Raw genomic sequence first — 23,459 nt, 5'->3', positions numbered from 1 at the left:
ACTGACAGAATTACAAAAAGAAATTCATAAATCCATAGTTACAGCAGGAGATTTTTACATATAATTGCAGTCTTTGATCCAATAGTTAAAAAACTAGTAAAGGGAGATGATGGAATAGAAGATCCAAGGTGCTGGTGGACTGGGCAGATGTCAGGTGGTGGACTGGGCAGGTGGGTTACACTCACCTCCTCCCAGGACCAAACCGGATTTACAACTAAAATATCAGAAAATCAACTGAATAACCAACAGAGGATTAGCTGAACGAAGTCTGATAACCAAGGACATACAGAAGAAACCACACTGAGACTGGGAGGAAGGGTGAAGATGCGAAAGGAGCTGGCCCCACTCCCAAGAGTGGTGGCTGAAATTCCAGAGGGATATCTCAGCTGCAAAGATTCCTCCTGAGGGGTGTGGGGTCTCAACCCCAAGCTGGGCTCTTAGCCCAGTGCAACTGAGCTGTGAAGAGGCGCCCACATAATATCTGGTTGTGAAATCAGTGGGGACTCTGCATGCCAGGGAGAGACAGGAGTCTGTTAGAGACACAAGCAGACCGCACCCCCCACCCGCCCCCAAAGTGCTGGTGCTCCACTACAAATGTAAATGGCTCAAATGTTCCAATCAAAAGACACAGGGCAGCTGAATGGATGAGAAAACAAAGCCCATATACATGCTGTTTACACCTCAGAATGAAAGATACACACAGACTAAAAGTAAAGGGATAGAAAAAGATATTTCATGCAAATGGAAACAACAAAAAGCTGGGGTAGCAATACTTATTATACCTGACAAAACAGACTTTAAGAGAAAAGCTATAGTTGAGACACTATAGCTTTTATCTTTATGTAGAAGATCACTACATAAAGATAATGGGAACAATCAAATAAGAAGATATAACCCTTGTAAACATTGATGTACCCAACATAGGAGCACTGAAATATATAAAGCAAATCTTGATGGACATAAAGGGAGAGATCAACCGTAGTAACGCAGTCATACTAGAAAATTTTAACACCCATTGACATCAATGTATAGATCTTCCAAACAGAAAATAAACAAGGAGACAGGGGCCTTGAATGACACATTAGATCAGATAGATTTAATTGATATCTTCAGAGCATTTCACCCCAAAGAATCAGAATATATTCTTTTTCAGTGCACAGAGGACATTTTCTAGACTAGACCACATGTTATGGCACAAATCAAGTCTCAATAAATTTAAGAAGATTGAAAAGATATCAAATATCTTCTTTGACCATAATGGCATGTAACTAGAAATCAATCACAAAAGAAAAACTGAAAAATGCACAAAGACATAGAAGCTAAATAAAATGTTACTAAACAATAATTAGGTTAATAATGAGACTAAGGAAGAAATCAAAAGGTACCTTGAAACAAATGAAAATAAGCACACAATAACCCCAACTCTATGACATACAGAGAAATCAGTCCTGAGAGGAAAATTCACAGCATTACAGGTCTATCTCAATCAAGAAGAATAATCTCAAATAAACAATATAACTTATACTTAAAAGAACTTGAAAAAGAACAACAAACAAAGCCCAACATGACTAGAAGAAAAGAAATAATTAAAATCAGAGCAGAAATAAATAAAATACAGTCTCAAAAAATACAAATAAATCAATGAAACCAAGAGCTGATTCTTTGGAAAGATAAACAAAACTAACAAATGTTTAACCTACTCATCAAGAAAAGAAGAGAATAAAATAAAAAAAGTCAGAAATGAAGATGGAAAAGTAACAACTGACTCCACAGAAATACAAGGGATTGTAAGAAAATATTGCAAACAAGTATATGCAAAATTATTAAACAATCTGCATGAATGGATGAATTCCTAGAAACATACAATCTTCTAAAACTGAATCAGGAAGAATCAGAAAACCTGAATAGACTGATTACAGCTAATAAAATTGAAGTAGTAGTCAAAAAAGAATCGCAACAAACAAAATCCTGGACCCGATGGCTTCATGGGTGAATTTTACCATATTTCAAAGAAGAATTAACACTTATCCTTCTCAAACTATTCCAAAAAATTCAAGAGGAGGAAAAACTCCCAAGGTCATATTACAAGGCCAGCATTATCCAAATTCCAAAACCAGAAAAAGATACCACAAAGAAAGAAAATTATAAGCCAATATCCCTGATGAACACAAATGCTAGAATCTTCAATAAAATGTCAGCACATTGGATCCAGCAATACAGTAAAAAGATCACATACCATGATCAAGTGGGCTTTATTCTGGATATTTGCAAGGTTGGTACAATATCTGCCAATCAATTAACGTAATACACCCCATGAACAAAATGAAAGATAAAAATCATATGGATGCAGAAAAAGCTTTTGACAAAATCCAGCACCCACTTGTGAAAAAAAATTACTCAGCAAAGTGGAAATAAGGGAAACATACCTCAACATAATGAAGGCCATATATGACAAAACTACAGACAACATCATACCCAGTGGGTAAAAACTTGAAGCATTTCCCTAAGATCAGGAAAAAATTAAGCTATAGAGCAGGTCTTAAAAATATCTAAGAATCATTTTACATAAGCAGCATTCCCTGAACACAATGCATCAAATTTAGAAATCAATAAGAAAAGAGTACAATCTCCTTTTCACCTCCCACACTTAGAAATTTAAAATAACTACTTCTGAGTAATTACTGAATAAAAAGCATGGAATTTACAAAATATTGAGAAGTGAATCACAATGATATACCATGTTTCAAAGATTATGTTCCGATAAAAAGGTACTGTGAGGGAAATTTATAGTTGGAAATTTATAGTTTGAAATATATAAACCAGAAAGGAAAAAATTAAAACTCAGTGTGAATGTAACCCAAAAGTTGGTAGGAAAAAGCAAGCCATGGGATTAAGAGGAAAAACTAATGAGCAGAAAAAAGAGGTAAAAGAGAGGCTCCGCCCACCAGACACACTCCCACCTCTGGGCATTTGCACTTGCTGTGCCCTTGGCCTTGGACATTATTGTCCCAGGTATCTGCATGGTTCTCTCTATCAGCTCCTTCAGGGAGTCACCTGCTCGGGGAGGCCTCCCAAGCACCTTGTTTAAAATTTCCTGCCTGCCCCCACAATGTTCCCTAATCATCTTCTCTGCTTTCCCTTAGTGCATAGCAATTATCACCATCATCTTTTATACGTGCATCTAACGTACTGTCGCCCACCCCGTTACCTCTTTTGCTCACTGCTGAGGTGCCTGGAACAATGTCTAGCTTAGCCGTTTGCAAATGTGTGTTGAATAAACAATTTTATAGCTATCTAGGCATGGGGTACACAAAGTCTGAGATATTTTCTCTAGTTTTCTATATATTTGAAATATTTGCAATTAAAAATGTGAATCTTTAATAAAAGGAAACTGTTTATGGCTATGAATACAAACCCAAGTGTTATAACCATTTTTATATTTTCCAATAGTGAAAAACATGTTTATATTGCTTTTATAATAATAAAAAAGACAAGAATAATGCTCACCAAAATAAATCACATATACCTAGTTCATATATTCAGTAAATTCTATTATTGTTTTAAAGCATTCATTCTTTTCTAGAACTTGGGGGAAAATTCCAAGAATTATATCATACTAAAAATCATTAAAGAATCCCTCAAAAACAATTTGGGAGAAAAAAAACCCTTCATAATAAAAAAATACTCACAGGACACTGTATTATTTCAGTGAAAAAAAAAATGAGATTATTCTTGGATTTGAATGCTGAGTCTAAAAACCTGGACACAAAGGGGACTTGAAGGTACAGGGAAGGCACCTTCACCCCCATTCTCAGGTGTGTCATCCGCCCTGTCATTCTGTGTCTGTGGGTGGTCTAGGGCGTCAGGCATGCCTCACACAGGGGAGGGTCAGAAATTGGCGGTAGAGAAGGGTGGAGGAAGTGCAGCGATGGCTGCCACGTACGGATAGATCACCATAGCGGTTTTGCTCTCGGCTCTGTCTCCCTGTCTTCCATAACCACATACCTTCCTTTCAGGAAGCGATCGTGTACATGCCTGTCACAGCGATAAATATCTTTCTTGCTTGTAAAATTAAGTCATTAGTACAAGAGTAATTTTATAGAAAATTAGTTGAAGTCAGATGATCAAAACACAAATGCACTACACAAAATACTAAGACACAAAGCCCGTTCTGTTACACAAATTCTATCTACTGATGGAATAAAATATAAACTGAGAAAACCCTAAGTCTAAGATAATTGTAAAATGATGGTGATAAGGCTTTCAAAAAATGGAATTTAAATGAAAGATTTGTATATGAAGAATGAGAAATATAACACATTCACTTAATAACAGTGTATAAATGTATGGTATTAATTCAAGTTCTGTTTTCCAAAGTTCGTGTGTATACTGAATGCAATTTATTATGTATTAACTAATGAAAAAATCGATCAAGAGGGTGGAAAAGTGAAATTCCACATGAATCTACTGTGATAGATTTAATTAATGTGTTTCCACCATTTCCGGCAGTCTTGATGTCACCGACCCACTTCAGACGCCGAATGAATTTGCCTGGTGAGGCTTTGTTAGACAGCCTCCGCAAAGCTGGGTTTCCTTCCTTGTGTTATTCTGAAGCAAAGAGCTTTAATCAGGCAGAACACAAGGAAAACCTCTCATTCTAACCAGTTTTAATATTCTATGGACTTGAAAGATTGCATATATCAGAGAAGCCATACGAGTCGTATGGCATATTTTTTTCTGTATGATTTTCATTGGGCAATTTCTCATGTGACATCAGAAATATTCTTAAAAAGTCATCAGTGTTTGTATGACATGGACAATACTGCATGAGAAAAAACTTAAGTGATGTCATTGTTGGGAAGTCATTGAAAAAATTACAAAATCTTAAACAGGAATTCATTCTGACTTAGCCTACAGAGCAGCACTAAAATAGATAATAACAATTTGTAACAAAATTCTAAACTACTTTCTGATGGTAACTTGCAACAATGCTATTGATCGTATTTACACACGATGAAACTTATGGCAACTGAACTCTTCTGTGCAAGCACTTAAGCCCTTAAAAAAGCTGGAATTAGGTCATTTTGACAACTCACTGAGGCATCTTTGGGAAAAATATGAAGAGCTAACGAAGTGGCATAATCACAATGTTATGAATAGAACTTATTCTGAATTGTTTGAATTAGTTGTTCTCTTTCAAATTTCATTTCTGTTATTACTGCCCCGCATTATTAAATTCTAGCCATTCACATTTTCCTAAGGATTGTTAACTAAAATAAAAAACAAAGAGATGGCATGAGGCTATGAGACAACATTAATGATGAACAATAGTTAAGTTACTTAGCGTTCTCCATCATCCACACTGCCACACATGAACATGTGTTTTGCACACACATATATCGAGGTATATATGTACATATGTATGTGTATGACCAACCTTTTCTTACAGTAACACTGAGGGGAATTATTATAGCCAATATAAAATAGGTAGTCACCGAGCCGCAGAACAGTAGTAGCTTTGCTGGGATTGCAGCCTAGGGGAATGTGAAAGCTGACTGTATTTCTAGTTTCCTATCTTTCCTCAGGATTCTTTTCCTCAATTCATATGCTTACATTTTCTGCAATCACTGACTATCTTGTATGCAAGTGACCATGACCTCAAGAGCACCTTTCTCTGCCCCCTGTCATCCTACCCAATAGGCAATTCTCTATCCTTGCTTTGCCAGGCCCAAGACAGTTCCTGGTATCTTAAGAGGTGGAAGCAAATATTTCCATAAACCTGGTTCCTTATGCTGTTTAGGGTCTATGTATTCTTGCCTCTTGGGTTTCACATCCTGGGTTATGTAGGCTTTGGGAATGACTGTAAAACAAACTGTCACAATAATACAGTGTCTATGGAACAACTCTTGTCCAGTTCTAGACTTTGTACCAAAACAAAAGTTTTTCTAAATTGTGTCTGTGTCAATTGAAGATGCCCGTATTTTCAAGTTAAGGAAAATACATAACAATGGCACAATTTAAAACAACTGAGTGCTCATTAGGGGCCACAAATAACTATGATTGTGCTAAAAACATCAAAGAGTAAACGTGGAGCTGTATGTTTACACCACACCTTCTCGGTGTTACTCCTCAAGTACACATGGAAAATCCCTGTCCTCAGGATCCTAGCGGAAGCCTGAGCCCCTCACCACCAGGAATGTATAAAAAGGCTTTCACGTCTACGGAGTCTTCTGGAGCATGAGCTCTGGCAAGACTCCAGCCGTATAGGCAGCACCAGGTACAAACCAGATGCATATGCATGTGAATCATTTCCTGGCTTGTCTTCCTCTCCCAACCTCTGGAAGCTGGTGGAAGGCTCAGTCCTCCCCTCCACCTTCTTCCTATTTATGTCGTCTTCCTAGGTGATCTCATCTGGTGCCAAAGCTTTAAATAGCACATGTGCTGATAAATCTAAGTTCAGTTCTGATGTCCTCCCTGAACCCTGCCTCCCAAAATTAATGTGTTCTAAACGGAACCCTGACTTCTTCCTGCATCTCCCTTCTCCTACATCATCCTTCCTCCGTCTTCCCCATAACACCAGTGATAACCTGCAGGGATGAGAACCAAAACTCTGGAATTCATCAACTTTCTCAAATTTATTTTATTCAACCAAGATGTACACAATACACGACTAAACCTAATCCTAAGTGTACACACACACACAGAGTAAAAAAAAAAAAAAAAAAAAGCCAGATGTAGCTAGCATTTATCTGTATCTCTCTGGAGGTGACAGACTCCAGTGATGATCTCAGCATGAGGACATCTTTTAAATAACACTTTACCTGTGCCTTCTAAAGCACTGTAGCTTTATGATTTATTTATTACCTGCCTATATATTCCCACATATGTATTTGTACATATATCGTATATGTATACAAGGGCCGTCCACAAAAAGTCCAACCATTGTTAATATAACGAGAATGGTTTATAACGAGAATGACATCCATGTAACCTGGTGGCCAAGGAGAGTGGACTGAAATGGGTGTGTGTGAACCATGACAGCTTCACTGTACTAGTCAGTGGGGGTGGTAGACACCGCTGGGTGAGCGTGTGTACTGTGTGGCCATCACATTCAAAATGACTGAGCGAGTAGAACAATGAATCTGCAACAGATTTTGCATTAAGTTTGAACATCCCTCCATGGAAACTACTCAGATGATTCAATTCAGAAGGCTGCAGCTATGGGTGACAGGCGATTGGCAGCTTCATCATGACAATGTGCCTGCTCAGGCATTATGTGCAGAGTTTTCTGGTGAAACATCGAATCACCCAGGTCACTCAGTGCCTCCTACAGCCCAGATTTGGTGCCCTGCAACTTCGGGCTTTTCCCAAAACTAAAATCATGTTGAAAGAGAAGAGATTTCAGACCACCAATGAGATTCAGGAAAATATGACAGGGCAGCTGAAGGCAATTGGGAGACCTGTGTGAGGTCCCCAAGGTGCCTACTTTGAAGGGGACTGAGGCATCACTGTCCTATGTACAGTGTTTCTTGTATCTTGTATCTTTCTTCAATAAATGTCTCTATTTTTCATATGATATGGCCAGATACCTTCTGGATAGACCTCATGTGCATGGTTGAACCACACGAAATTACTACTACTTGACTGTTTGAGGCTAAAAAATGGTCACTTCAGGACTTGGCTTGACTTAACATTTATAGCTACCTACTCATGTATCTGTATCTATATTTACTCCTATCTCCCTATATCTATTTGTGAGGATACACATATGTATTCAATCTTGTGAGGCAGGAAAAACAGAATCATCTGACTATTTTTCTGAGGCCTTCTTACTAAGAACAAATTGAGCCGGCATACTTAAGGTATTGAGGCTACATTAAATAAGAAACAATGTAAAACATTGGGCCCAAAATTAAATTTCAGTTAAGCCTGTGTAAGAATTCACTTGGGTTACATACCGGGCACAGCTGCGATACTGCCTGGGGCGTGTGGAGAGACCCAAAGAAGCCACACCGTTCTGGGGGTCAACAACAGTGCCTACCAGCAACATTCTTTTTAAACTGTTTCCATATATTGAATTGTCAGACCATTGTCTTGATCAAATATGAGCACCAAAAGGGGTGAAAATCAAAATATTTAACCACTGGCTCAACCAGAGGCAAATGATTGGTACGGGCACGCTGGCATCAGGCAGTGGAACAGCGGCCCAGGACAAGGTCAAAGACTCAGAGAGCCCTCAGCTATGTGGAATTTGAAACTCATCTTGGCCACACCGAAAAACTTCTCTTGGCCTGAAACCCTAACTCAGGCTATGACGTCAGATTTCTTTGGAGATAGATGACATAATTTTAGGCCCATTTCAAGGTAAGAAAATAATTGAAGTCATCCTGCTTACTTTAGACTTCATGACTGAATTAAAGGTGGAGCAAAATTACCAGGTTTATAAATTTTTAAAAATTTAAATACAGCATATTAAATCAGCTTTAAAATTCATTTGTGGATTCCCTTGGGCATTTTTTAAAGGAGGAAACACTAAATATTTGTTGTGTTAAAAACAGAACAAATACAACTCATGTACCATTTCGTAAGAATTTGAGGAAGTGGCAATTAAAAACTGCATAACTGCTATTTAGTTACTCAACAGTTTGTAAAAACTCTTTGTTATTACTCTATAATGTCCTAAAGCTAAAATGTTTTCTCAGTTTAAAAATGCCTGGAGTAAGACATAAAACATTGTTTTGTCTTAAATATTAAGCCAACCTTATTTTTTAATACCTATAAGGTATTTTATCAATTGAAAACAGTAATATTTTATAAAACCACTTAATAATGTTTTTAAGCTAATATGCTTTAGCATACATTCAGTAATATATTTGAACATTATTGAACACTGATTCTTTTTAAATTTTAATTTTTTAATTTTTAATTTGAAAACAGATCACTATATGAACACTAAAAATCTACATCTTTTAAAAAATCAGTAGCACAGTATATATCAAATACATTTTTCTTATTTAATATTTCTCCTCTAAAATATATGTTGAAGCTTTTTAAAACTTTTATTTATTTTTTCTTTTTAGAGAGGGCAAGGGAGGGAGAAAGAGAGGGAGAGAAACATCGAGGTGTGGTTTCCTCTCATGCGCCCCCTACTGGGGACCTGGCCCTCAATCCAGGCCTGTGCTCTAGACTGGGAATAGAACCGGCAACCCTTTGGTTCACAGGCCGGCACTCAATCCAATGAGCACTGAAGCTTTTTTATATTGCTCATTTTATATTACTGCTAATTAAGTAGTAATCAGACTCTAGGTTAAAGACAGGATATTTTCCATTTATTAGCTATCACTTCAGGTTCATCTGTGCTCCAAAGGTACCCCAGCACTAAAAAACCTGAATAATGTATTAGGAAAACAAAAAAACCCAAGAAAAATCCAACAACTGCCAGAGGCAAAGATAAATACAGAAGACCAAAAATCTGCTTTTACATAACTAGACCAGAATTTGACTATAGAAGAGCTCAGCTTATGACCAGGTGTATTTTGTTTACACCAACATAAATACAGGACATTTCTCATGCCACAGAGCAGAGCTACTATACTGAAAATGAAATATCTTTGAGTGTCTACCGCACACAGAGACTACCATTTTCATTCAGGGACACTGGATGTGCTTGTAGGGAACTATAAACTGTGAAGTAATGTGGATAATCAAGAAAGTTGCTAATAGCTCATTGTAGTTAATATATATTAGCTACTGTATAAGACAATATTGGCTTCCATGCAAAAAAGCTATGAATCACTAATTAAATTATATATTTTGGTAGGTATCCTTGTTTGGAAATGTGAGGTACAAATGAAAATTTGCTTATTTCAAGTAGTTTTTGATTCAAGATCTCTTTAGGTATTAGCAGTCTCCAATATGATATTGTCAAAGTGCCACTGGCTAATAATTATAAAATAAGTAATTATACTGGTGACATTGTAATTGTTTTTTAAATTTTACATAATGGTTATAATGGTCATAATGAAATATGAAAGGTAAACATATACTTATTTTTATCTACTTAGCACATGATTTTGATGAATACCACTTCCCATTTTTAAGTTCATTTCAGATATAAAAGACACAGTGAAAAAAATGAGAATTTACCCTTGGTGCATACTGGAGTCTTTTAATGCCATTTATGTTATTCTCAATATTTTCTTCCCTTTCTCTCTTTCCACACTCCTTAAAGAATGCAATGAAAGGGAAAAAAGATACTAAAATAGTACTTATTATGTGCTAGGCACTGTTTTAAGCACATCATATATTCATATTTTGTGTTGACAAAATCAGACTAAGACAATCAGTATTATTATTACCACTGGTAACATGGCAGATATAAATGTAAATCCTGTCTGCAGAAAGACAATATCATACTAAGCTTCAAGTTAGTTCCATATTTTTTATGTACAATGTCCATTGTTCCATCAAAAGTAACCAGGTGTCACCCTGGATGGTGTGGCTCAGTGGACTGAGTGCTGGCCTGTGAACCATAGGGTTGTCAGTTCAATTCTCAGTCAGAACAAATGCCTGCGTTGTAAGCCAGGTCCCCAGTAGGGGGCGTTCGAGAGCCAACCACACATTGATATTTCTCTCCCTCCCTCCCTTCCCCTCTCTAAAAAAAAACCAAACTAAAAAAAAAAAAAAAAAGTAACCAGGTGTCATGAGAAAAAAATGTACAAACACGTGAAGCTAAATAACATGTTACTAAATAATGAATGGGTTAACAATGACATCAAGAAAGAAATCAAAAGATAAAGATATCTTGAAACAGATGAAAATTAGAACACAACAACTCAAAATCTATGGGACATAGCATAAGCAGTCCTAACAGGGAAATTCATAGCATTATAGGCCTATCTCAAGAAACAAACAAACAAAATATCTCAAATAAACAATCTAACTCTACATTTAAAGGAAGTATAAAGAGAACAACAAAGAGCTCAAATTAAGTATAAGATGGGAAATAATAAAGACCAGAGCAGTGAATTAAATAATATAAATGAAATAAAAAAAAAAACAATACAAAAGATCAGTGAAACCAAGAGAAACCTTTAACCAGATTCATCAAGAAAAAAGAGAGCTCTGGTCAGCTTGCTCAGCTGGTGTGAGCATTGTTCTGTATGGCAAAAGGTTGCATGTTTGAGTCCCAGTCAGGGCACATATACATGTTTACCTAGGTTGCAGGTTCAATCCCTGATTGGGGCACATACAGGAGGCAATGAATCAATGTCTCTCTCTCTCTCTCCCTCTCTCTCTTTCTTTCTGTCTCTTTCCCTTCCTCCAACTCTAAAATCAATAAACATATCCTCAGGTGGGGATTAAAAAGAGAGAGAGAATATCCAAGTAAATAAAATCAGAATGAAAGAGGAGAAGTAACAGTTTACACCACAGAAAACAAAGGATTATGAGGCAATATTATGAAAAATACATGCCAACAAATTAGAAAATCTGGAAAAAATGTATAAGTTTTGATAAACATGCAATCTCCCAAAACCAAATCAAGAAGAAACAGGAAATCTGAGCAGATGACTACAACTAATGAAATTGAAGCAGTAATCAAAACACTTCCAACAGACAAAAGTTTTGGACTGGATGGCTTCACAGATGAATTTTACCAAACATTCAAAGAAGAGCTAACACCTCTCCTTTTTAAACTATTCCAAAAAATTCAAGAGGAAGATTTCCAAACTCATTTTACAAGGCCAGCATTGTCCTAATTTCAAAACCAGATAAAGACACTACAAAGAAAATTATAGGCCAATAGCCCTGATAAATATAGATGTTAAAATTCTCAACAAAATATTAGCACACTGAATCCAGTAATAAAAGAGCACACACCATGATCAAGTGAGATTTAAACCAGATACCCCTTAGAATAGCAAAAAAAAAAAAAAAAAATACTGACCGCTTAGTACTATATCTAGCAAAAAATGTAAGATGACAAGGCAAGCTAGAAGTTATTAGTGAGAGAAAGTAACAAAGACCTAGTATAAAGCACAATAAGCTATCACTATACACCTACCAGAAATGCTAACATGTAAGGTTAGTGAGGAAGTGAACTATCATATACTATTGGTGGATTGTAAATTATTTTAACCACTTTGAGCATTTTTTAATTTTCTACTAAAGTTGAATATAAACATTCCCTGTGCCCCAGAAGTTTATTCCAGAGTAAACCCTCAACTGAAATATACCTACAGATGCACCAAAAGACAGACACAGGAACACTCAGGTAAGCATTATTCATTATATTAAAAATTAGACACAATTCAAATGTTTTTCCATAGTAGAATGGCCAAATAAAATTGTTATATATCTAAACAAACAGTAAGTAATAATAAAAATAAACAAAATCCAGTCATACCTCGGAACTCATTGCCTCCAGAAGTTCTCAAACCCTGTGCTCAGAGCGCTTGACGAGAAAAAATGTTCCAGCACCTGGTGCTTGCTCTGGACTGGTCGCGCTGGCTAGAACTTGTGTGAGTCAAGACACCGCCCTCAGGAGAAAAATGCTTCATCCTTCAGGACTCATTGGTTAAGGCACTTGTCACAAAGTCCTGAACCAATTAACGGCGAGCACCAGGTATCTCTGTATAGCCACGCGCAACAGCCTAATGAGTCTAGTGATGTAATGGTGAATGAAGGAATGGAGGAGGAATGCTGGGATTTCAGAGGTGGCGATAATGCATAAATCGTCTATTTTCTTGGCTTGGGTAACAGCTACATAGAGAGTCATTTGCAATAAGTGAACCATTCTGTACATTTGTATGTTGGATATTTTTCTGTATGTGTGCTATAGTATAACATATAAAGTTAAAATAAATTAAAAACTGTATTTCACTTAAATGTTTAAAGCACCCACCAGCACCCCATACACAAAATAGTTACAAATCTATGAAATAATTTTTATAACTTGTAAGCAAATAGCACAGTTGGTACACACATGGCGCTCACTATCCTTCATGTACACCTCTAAGCACTTCACAGATAAAATTCATTTGATCTTCTCAACAATCTGATGACGCAGACACTATAAGCACCTTCATCTTATAAATAAGTAGAGTGAGCCCCAGAAAGATTAAGCAACTTGCTCAGGAGCACAGAGCTGTTTAGTGAACCACAGTGAAGAGTCTAGATTCTACACTGTTCACCATTACGCTGTATTGCCTCTAAGAGCAAAACTTAAGTTTAAATGGTCAGATTCACCCACTGTAAATGCATTTAAAATAAAGTAATGTTGATCCTCTCTATATTGGAACCTCCTGTGTATATGTATCAAGCAGATGGCTTAAACATTGTGAAATTGGTATTTCGTATATTTTATATAAAAAATTTAAAACATATTTTTCTAACTCATGTTTAGAGCACTTAAATATGAATTCTAAAAACAATGCACTTTAAACATATAAAAACACAAAAATGTTAAAAATCTGGGGTTGAATACCAATTCTATTAACTTCTATAAACCTCAATTTCTTTGCCATTCAAATGGGCATAACTTATCCTTTCCAGTTGGGAAAGTTCTGAGAATGAAGTGACTTGACATTTGCACTATGCAAATTAAGTATTTAATTATGTCTGAAAATCAGTCCATCTGTGCAGGAAGTAAATCCTAGAAACTTGAGAAAGATACCTCACTAAACATACATTTTAGAGACTTGAAAGTAAAAAATGCTACATAACTTGGTGAAAGTATTCCTCTCAGTAAGAAACATCCAGAATTTGAATTCGGGGTTACAAGTTCAGTATTTCTTGAACAGCATTTGACCCTGGCTGGTGTGGCTCAGTGGATTGATTGCCTGCCTGAGAATCAAGGGGCCGCTGGTTCGACTCCCACTCTAGGGCACATGCCTGAGCTGAGGGCCAGGTGCCCAGCAGGTGGCACGTGCGTGAAGCAGCCACACATTGATGTTTCTCTCCCTCTCTCCCTCCCTTCCCCTCTGTCTAAAAATAAAGAAAGAAAATCTTTTTTTTAAAAAAAGAGTGTTTGATCCTCATGTTTTCCTGTTTTCTTGTGCTTTCCTCCATTTTATATATACGTGAATTTAAAAAAATTATATAGTATTGTCAACATTTAATTCAAGAATGCATTTGATTTATTACTTTTTAAAAGATTTACATTCAGGAAGCATTTTAAATAGGCTATGTTCTCGAACCGTCTTTTTTTTTTTTGACGTGAATATCACGTAACAAGCTTGCACATACACTAGTCTTCAAGTTGAAGAAGGACCTCGCCCTCGGTCTCTGTCTCACGAACCCACACATGGGAGGCTGAGGGCGATGTATTAATGAAAAAGAGGATAATATTTCTCAATTACTTTATTTATAAGCCACTGCAGTATTTGTAAATGACTAGTGATTTTCTAATAATTAAAAGAGATTAATAAAGAAAACTACATGTTAGTTCCGGTCATTCAGAATGGCTATCACACAGGTTCCTCCGTTTTATGTTTATCCCTTTTCTTTTAACTTAAAAATGATTCTTTGCTCAAATCACAGTAATAAAAGTCTAAAAAAATGGAAAGTAAAACTTAGTAGATAAGTAAAAAAAATGACTAATACTTACGTTTTCCAAATAAAACTAAAAACCAAACTGCACAGTTTTCATTTAATTGAAAAAGCAAGAATACTAGTCTCAAAGACACAGAATTATACTCCATTTCGATTACATGGAAAACACTTTTTTGTTTAATGTAATGAATGACCTTTCCTAAATCAAGGCATTCTTTAGACCTCTGTATCACTGCAGCATCCCCTTTTATGAAAACGCGGCTACACTTCTGTGAATGACTGAGGTCTTTCATCTGACTGGACACAGCTGGCAAGTGGCATAATGAGAAGGGGAAATCAAAGTCTTTTTTTCCCCTCCTGGAAAACCAAGAACTGAATAAATCATATCAAAATGAAGCACTACTTGCTTGTATTTCCACACAACTACATATCTTGATACAAATAGTGTTTCCTACTGTTTTGTGAATAACTGATACCATAGTACATCTTAATCCTGAAAGTCCATCTATGAGGTGTGGTTTCCCTGAACACTATTTGGATAATTTTAAGTTTTGCATATTTAATTAAGTAAAAATTAAATCTAACTGACCAATGCTTAAACAGTAATTTAGTTATAATGTTCTAACCAATAAGATACCTACACTCAGTTTATGGAAAAAGGTCTCAACTAGTTGGGCATAAAACAGGCTCCAAGTTACCTTAGACACATGAAAGGTGGAAGGAACTTTGAGCTTGACTAAGTCCGTCACTTTGTGCGTGAAAAGACTGGCCCCCAGGGCGATGGCTGGCCTGGAGGAGTTACTCAAGAAGGAGTCATGGGCTGTCTGTCTCCTCACTTCCCGGATCCTTACGTCCAGGTCAAGCTGTGACCCCCCCACCCCCGCTGTGTCAGAGGAAGAAGCTCATGAAGCAATCTGAAACCAAACTAGAACTCTTTCTTCTTCTACGTTCTAATGTTTCTCTCCATTTTAAATAGCACACACACACAAAATAAATACCTGTAATGTTTCAATTGTATATGTAATAATTTCATGGGGAGAAAAGTTGAACAATTCTGAAGTTCTACATGTAAAGGAAGTCTTTTCCCATCCCATTCTTAAAAGTTTTCCATCCAGAGTTGTTGTTTTTATTTAAATTTTCAGAAATTTTCTCAGTATATGTGAATGTGTATATGCAAATATGTGTATACAAATTTTAATGTAGCTTTTCTTTTTACTTAATACATCTTGAATATCATTCCAGATTTGCGCATACAGATCTACCTGATTCTCTTAAATAACTACATGGGATTCTATTGTATGGATTTAAAATAATGTATTCAACAATTCACCTATTGTTGGGTTCAGGTAGTTTCTGATTTTTTATGTTGCAAACAATGTGAAAGTAAACATAATTTGATATGTTCTTAAAATAAATCTTCCTAGGGTCAAACAGAATGTAAAACATTAACTATTTGGTATCTTTAGATATCAAATTTGACCCATTCAGGCATATGTTAACTTCCTATGTCTATACCTGGTTCCACGGAAATACCCATCATCCCAGACTAGCTCTGGACTCCACTGCTCACCCTTCAGTATATTTAAGTCATGTAGACACTCCTCTTTTCAACCAAATCCTATTTTTTGTGTGTCTGAAGCAGTGGGCAGGTAAGAATAACTTTCATCATGTAGAAAAGATATGTCATGTATTCTTATATGTTATGACAATGTAAAACACAAAGGTATTAATAAGAATACAATTTGAGGAGGAGTTTCAACTTAGAAAATGTATGCAAATTCACCAACCACTAAGGAAAAACTAAAAAAAAAACACACACACACAAAACCAAAAAAAAAACAAAAACATTACTCAAAATTTCATAAAATGAAATGCCATCAGAATCTCATTATCTAACTTAATATTTTCATCTTCTCACCAAAATAAAAAATAAATAAATAGAGGGAGGGAAGGAGGGAAGGGGAACCTTCTTTACTGGCATATTGTCTGAGGCTATTATTTCCATACATCTGTACTACATAAATAATGTTAATGGATGCTAATAAATGTATAAAGCATCCATGAAAGGATTTAAATTTTCAAATATTGGGGTATCTATGCAGGAGCATATTAAGAATCACATATTGCTTAATTGATTTCTGTGTGTTTTGTGTCGTGTCATTTTTAGGTCTACTGGAAACTACAAACCCTGCTCTCTATTCTCCACGTTTGAACTGTTCCGTATAAAGCCTCACCCAGAGGAGATACCAGCAGGAATGCTCTGGCCTGTGCGGGGTCCCACCAGTGTCTGGATTCCAGTAACTGAATTGCATCAAATCCCACTGCTAGGACAAGGCGGCAACTCTGTACCATCAGGAAAAGTTCTCAGAGCAGACATTCAATGGATGACCAATGCACCAAATTTTTTTTTTCTTCTCACGATTCCTCCAACTCACTTATCATCCTATTTTCAGTTATTCTCTAAAGACACCAGAATCGGAGTTGAGGAGATAAGTGAAATAATATAGACAGTCTAGGACAGTGAGTGGCACGTAGGAAGAAGACACTTGTGTAACAACATTCAAGTCTGCAGCAACAATGAACACAGAGATGTCCTTTTGCTGCCTGAAGGAAGTGCCGCCACCATGGAGGAGCCAGGCAGCCCCCCAGGAGAGAAATGGGGCAAGAACAGGTGACCTGTGCTGGGCAGCAACACTTCTCCTGGGGGCAATTGTCCGAAACCCAGGGCCTTCTTTTGGTTTTGTTTGGAAATGAGAGTATTTTGGAGGTGAAATGATATAAATTTGGACAGGTGAGTAAAAGCAAAGTATAAAGGAAAGTAGTGGAAATAAAGGACGGGAGAGGTGGCAGAATAAAAACAAATTAACGTAGTATGTCAACATCAGTCTTGCCAATGTAAAGCACAAAAACTGGAAAGGAGAAAGGCATCCTAGAAGTATTCAAACAGTATTTACATTAAAGATAAGGGAACTGAGGGCTCCAAAGTTTAAGAAGTTTGCCTTAATTCACACAGACCATCTCTGCAAGTTCTGAGCCATTTGTGAGGTTTCCTGATTTTGAGGGTATTTCCCAGGACACCACATTGAATCAGCGTTCAAGGCCACCACAGCCTGTGAACCTTGCTAGCTTGTACCTGATGGCTGCTTGCATATGGGGCTGCTGTCAAAGTTCTTGAAGGACTCCTGCTTCTACAATGCCTAATGGTTTCAAGTGCACTGTTTTAATTCACCATGTCTGTACAGTGTCTTAATCAACCGAGAAAACGTTCTCTCTTTACCCTTATATTTATTAAGGACACCATTACAAGTACATTATTTCAGAAAACTAAGTGTTTTTACTGATATTAAAGATCACCATAATAGAAATAAATACCTGTGCATATAGAAAATGTATTTTTCTTGAATTTTAATTTGCATAAAGTCATCCCTTCTGTTTCACTTTTTTTTCATCACTACCATCCCCCAAATTCTTTTTTGTTCCTCTGTTTCTCTGTACAGATTCCACTATTTGTTTATATGTACAACCTGAATTTATTAAAGATGCAAATCATTGTTTACCTCTCTATTTAATTCATTTCACCTCAATAGGCACAGCCCTTGACATGGTGAAAGCATGCAGTAACGTTCTTTGGATAAAAGTTTGACACTTCCACATTTACTTATACATGGAATTTTTAAAGAACTCCAAGTTGAAACCAAGAATGCTATAAAAAGTTTCATCTGAAGAGGATTGTTGGAAATGACCCAATACAACCAGCTTCTTCTACGGATGATGAAACTGAGGTCAGGAGGAAGCAAGTGGCTCAGTCATCCCACCAGTGAGAGCCTGAATGAAAAGGCCTACCTTGCCCCGCCCCGGTCTCTGACTGCTGCCCTCACCAGAGCACTCCATGCAGTGAACATGAAACCATTCAGTTACCTACACAACTCAGGGGAAAGCACAAATGGCTTGATGATACACTAGAATTTGACACGTCTCACTCTCTACACTTAAATCTCTAACAGTGCTTGGTGCATAGTAGGTATTAAGTCAGTCAGTTTGGGTTTCTCATCCATTTTTCCCTTCTCTCCCCCAAATTTCCATATGGAGCACTGTAAAGATGGCTAATCTACCAAGCAGACAACATCTCAAGAATCAAAGCTGGCGTGTTGAGAAAGCCGTCTGGGAAGCTCATAGAAGCGATTGGTGCTGACCCAAGGCTGTTCCCATATGAATGATGGAAGTGCTCTCCAAGGCGCGTTCTTAGGTGAAACGGGGGCACCACCATGGGTCTCATCCATGAGAGAGAGGGTCTCATCACATCTCCAAAAGCCAAATCCCTCCTTCCCCAGATCAATGTGCCTCCTAGAAGACAGACTCCTACTTGTCTGTAGACCTCTTGGGATACACAAGCCAAATCCATAGGATGGTAGATTCTGCAGAAAATAATTTCTGTTCTGAGGGTCTCCCAATAAGTTCCTCCCCAAAAGTCATTGTGACTTAGCATACCTGTTAGCTTCTACATTTAGATGTTCTGAAGTCTATTCTGATTAATTTTGAGAGTTATCTTTAATATAATAAAGCCTTTTCAGTCTTGTTTGGGATTAATTTACCAACTTAATAAATTTCTTCCAACACTATGTTCTGTGAGTTAACAAGCAACTTCCCCTGTGATTTGAGCCTGGCTAAGAACAAGTCAGACTTTGGAAAATTAATTACTGGGCAGAAGCATCTTTCAGATGGTACATGCCCACTTTGAGAAAACTTGGTCGTTGCACTTTTGCATCTGTTTTGAGTAAGATGTCTTTTGGCTGAAAATAACACGAGTCAACACTGTGATTGCCCCTCCCCTCTGTACCATTGATGTGTGGATTTCTAGATTATATTTTAGGCTGGACTAACCCTAAACACATTTTTCAAAGACAGTTGAAAATGCCATATTTGAAAATCATTGCAATAACTTATAGTATATGAGGGGTAGTAAATCTTAGCAAACATTGTAACTAGGTATTTATTGAGAACTGACAATGGGTAGCTTTGTGCTGAGCACCACTTAAGGCATCAAAAGAAATACTGGTGCAATTATTTTCCCCAAATTGATGTCTGTTCCTGATACAGCTTGGATTTTCTACCCTTGCCCTAAGTAATTTAATTCAAAAAAGAGTTTCTGTCAGCCAATTGGCTGGCCTGTAGTCACTGGTGATTTTTGTCTCATGCTGTTCAACTGAGTCAGTACACTCTGAAATGGGACAGCTTACAGTGTCAGGTAAATATCCTTGTCAAGAGGATACAGCCTTTGGAATTGTAACTGGTTAACTCTGGGCTTCCACTTGAGACAAAAAGCAACTTCATTTTATTAGAGAAAATGTCAATCAAGACTTGACTACTGACACCCGTCTTTGTTTCACCAGCCAGTAATAAAAGATAAAGCAGAGGAAATGGAGGAGCTGCAGTTAGGCATTTGCAACACACAAAGTCCTTGTTTTCTCACTGGGCGCTGCAAAAAAGCAATTGTCCATTCACAGCACATCCTCTGCATTTCAGAGCTAATATTTTTGCAGTTCTTAATTTGGTACATTACAGTCTTATGCAGTTAATTTTGTTAACCCTCTGAAATGCACTGTGCATTTGATAGCTTGCTTAGTATGACTGCTAACATAACCCAGTTTTTAAAATTTCTGTTTCTCAATGTTGAAAACAGGAGCCTTTAAAAAAAATCAAGTGACAAATTTTGGAAACAGAGTAATGGTTTCACATAATCCTGTCTTACTTGCTATTGCATAACTTTGAGAAGGGTGATAAGGAAATCCATGGTAACCATATTATTACTTGAATTGCTTTTGCAAAAATTGACTCTGGATAGGAATGTTTTTAGCAGGGGTCCCCCTTGACACATAATAATAATGTGCCATTGAAAACAACATTAGCTCTATGTTTCATTGCCCTGCTTTCTGTAGCATTTAGTGTGTTTACTGTATATGAATGCATATGCCTGCCTTCCGGTACACAGAGATTTACTCGAATGTTTTAATAGTTAGTCTGGCTACAGTACATGAATCTATAGATGATTAAAAAGTCCCCAGGCTCAATCACTTAAGTCCCTCATTAAATATCTCACTCTGATTTCAACTACTGTAAAGAAAAAGAGAATCAACAAATTTGCTGTGCTAATAAAGTTTTTATTTTCCTTTGTAAATAATAAGCTCTGAAACATTGATCATATAACTCAGTGCCTGCATCTCCACTATTGACTTCTACTCCCAGAACATTTTTTAAAATGCAACAAGGTGGTAAAGTGCATTTCCCTTAAGAATTCATTTTTCTGACACACCTTCTATAGGTTTTTCTACCTTCAGTCTCATTACCAGCTTCTTCCTCTCTTCCTACTAATTTCATCTTCAAGTCTGCTACCCACCAACACGACAAACTCAAGAAAAACACTGATTTGCTTTTTTCCTGCTCCACAAACCCCACTAATCTCTTTACCAATATTTTCCAATCCTGTCCCACCAAAAAGAAAAATGGCCCAACTCTAAGATTTACACTGGAAAAGAAATATTGCATCCATAAAGAAAAAAGAAACAAAAAGAAAAGAAAGAAAAGAAAAGGAAGCAGCCCTCCTCAGTGGGGACTCCAAGTACAGTGAAAACGCCTGAGTCTGTCATTAGGCTCTTTGGAATGAAACAGTTAATTCAGGGTAAGTGATAATGTTTAGTCAGTTCGGCTAGAAAAAGGAAGGAAATTCAAAAGCTGATTACTGTAGTAACAATCACAGACCAAAAAAAAAAAAATATATATATATATATGTACAGGTTCACTTTAAATAAAACTCCTGCCATCTCTCTGTGATTCTGTCCTCTCAAAGAAAAATGAGCTTGCCGCTTAAATTTGTTGTACCTACCTCAACCATTAAACAAGACATTTAACCATAGTGGCAGTTCTGTGACCTTTGAATGCCGTGAAATCTCTGAGCGGTGCTGTTTGTTCATGAAGACTTGTGCTGCAGAATCCAGCAACTTCATCCAGGATTAGGAATATAATTAAGTAAAAAAAAAAAAAAAAAAGAAAGAAAGAAAAGAAAAGAAACACACAGAGAGAGATCGAGAGGGAAGGTAGAAAGAGAGATTCTCTCTGGGTGAGCACACACTTTTCTCCCAGGCAAGTGCTGGGACACAGCCGAGCCTGCTGCAGTGCCCAGACCCACCGACTGGCTGGGGGAGCAGGCAGCCGGCCTGCAGCGCTGGGAGGTGCTGTCAGTTGCCACAGGCTAGGAAAAGCAGAGACCAATCGGCTTCCACTCTGGCAGCTCACTGGAGTGGAGCCTTTTCTGTTTATGTTTCCTCATTTCAAGAGTGACGTCAAAGGGTTTAGTTTTTCCTCTGCATGTGCTATTAATTTTAAAGTACTGTACTATGGGAAGAATGTGTGTGTGCCCGTGGTTAGCTGGGCACCCCACTCACAGGAGAACCCAAGAAACATTTTCTATACTCAGGAATAGATTTTAAAAATTTAAAATACCTTGTGATAAGGGGTATCAAAAACACAAAAATAAAACCAAAACATAGATACCCCCCCAGAGCCAAACAATAGCAGTAAGATTTACCTTTTTTTCCCAAATGTGAGAGGATGTACATATGCCCACTTCACACTGTTGCTTATTTTTGAACTAATTCATTTTCCCTTTACCTAAAAATGAGTTGTTGCCTAATCCTTACAGCCATGGGTGCAGCACTGCACAGGCGAACTGATGAACGATATTATATGCAGTGAAAACTAGGAACCATGCTTATGCTGCTGCTGATCCCTGCCTTTCTATCTTCCCTCCAGCTTGTGTGGTGAAGCGGCAGGATTATTCATGCTAGGGAGATCCCTCCTGCACTCCCCACAGGGAGTCATTCAAGAAGCAGGGCACAATAATGCCATACAGGCATGCCTGGGGTGTCAGCATGTTCTCCCAAAGGGTGTGAAGGTACAGTTATTTAAGGATACTTTCTCTACCAGGGGCCCTAGCTTATCCCTGTCTTTTCCTTCCCACTCTGGAAAGGCTCAGTGATGGCCATCTGTTGTTTCTGCCTCCCCCATAGTCTCTCCTTTCTCCCCCCATTCTGCTAACAGAACCTCTTTTTTTTCCCCTTCTGGCAACTTTCCTTCCTCGATCTATGGATTGCATAGCCTTCTTTATAACCCCCACCTCCCACAGTAGAACTGTAAGGGGCATGTGACCCAGACTGGCCAATTGGACTTTCCCATTGCCATAGACACAGAAAATATTTTAGGGGTAGACACAAAACTCAGAAAAGCCAGAGTCCTTTTTCAAATATTAATACTGATTCTTGGAGAAAGAAGGCATTTATATTTCTCTAAGATCTGATGTGCTAGGGTTAAGCAAACCTATAGTTGTGGGAGTTCATCTTTGATGGTGAAGATATAGCAGTGAACAAAACAGATAGTATCTGCTTTCATGTACTTTATATTTTCAGTAAGGGGAAGACAGGCAATAAAAGTAAGTAAATATATAATGTTGGTCAGTAATAAGGGCTTCAAAATAAACGAGGGCACAGAGTAGAGTGAGTGAGAGAGCATGTGTGTATGTGTGTGTGTGTGTGTGTGTGTGTGTGCGCGCGCACGCGTGCTTCTTGGGATATGATGATGCGAGAAGCCTCTGACAAAGGGACTCGGAGCGGGGCCCGAAAGAAGTGAAGAAGCAAGTTGGGTGTGTCTCTGAATTCCATACGGAGGCAGTGGCGTAAAGGCCGAAGACAGGCGAGTGTTTGGCATATTCAAGGAGCAATAAGAGAAATAAAGAAGCTGGAAGAGAATGAGCAAAGGGAAGAAATGGATTCAAGGAGCTACATCTGGCACAATATCAGGAAGTATCTTAACTGCCACATAAAGGCTGTAGACTTTATTCTGAGATGAAAAATCCA

General features: G+C 37.5%; 1 protein-coding gene across 1 annotated transcript in view; it reads right to left on the bottom strand.

The window, feature by feature from the left end:
• PDE7B (phosphodiesterase 7B) overlaps window positions 1–21,919 on the bottom strand; it is a 295,725-nt gene extending 273,806 nt beyond the window's left edge. Inside the window, exon 1 of the mRNA XM_028509574.2 lies at window positions 21,434–21,919. Coding sequence (XP_028365375.1) covers window positions 21,434–21,454 — 21 coding nt within the window. The 5' untranslated portion in view covers window positions 21,455–21,919. The remainder of the gene's footprint in view (window positions 1–21,433) is intronic.
• Between the last annotated feature and the right edge of the window lie 1,540 nt (window positions 21,920–23,459).

The sequence above is a fragment of the Phyllostomus discolor genome, chromosome 4 (genome assembly GCF_004126475.2).
Source record: "Phyllostomus discolor isolate MPI-MPIP mPhyDis1 chromosome 4, mPhyDis1.pri.v3, whole genome shotgun sequence".
NCBI lineage: Eukaryota > Metazoa > Chordata > Mammalia > Chiroptera > Phyllostomidae > Phyllostomus > Phyllostomus discolor.
This window is presented reverse-complemented; position numbering and strand designations above follow the sequence as displayed.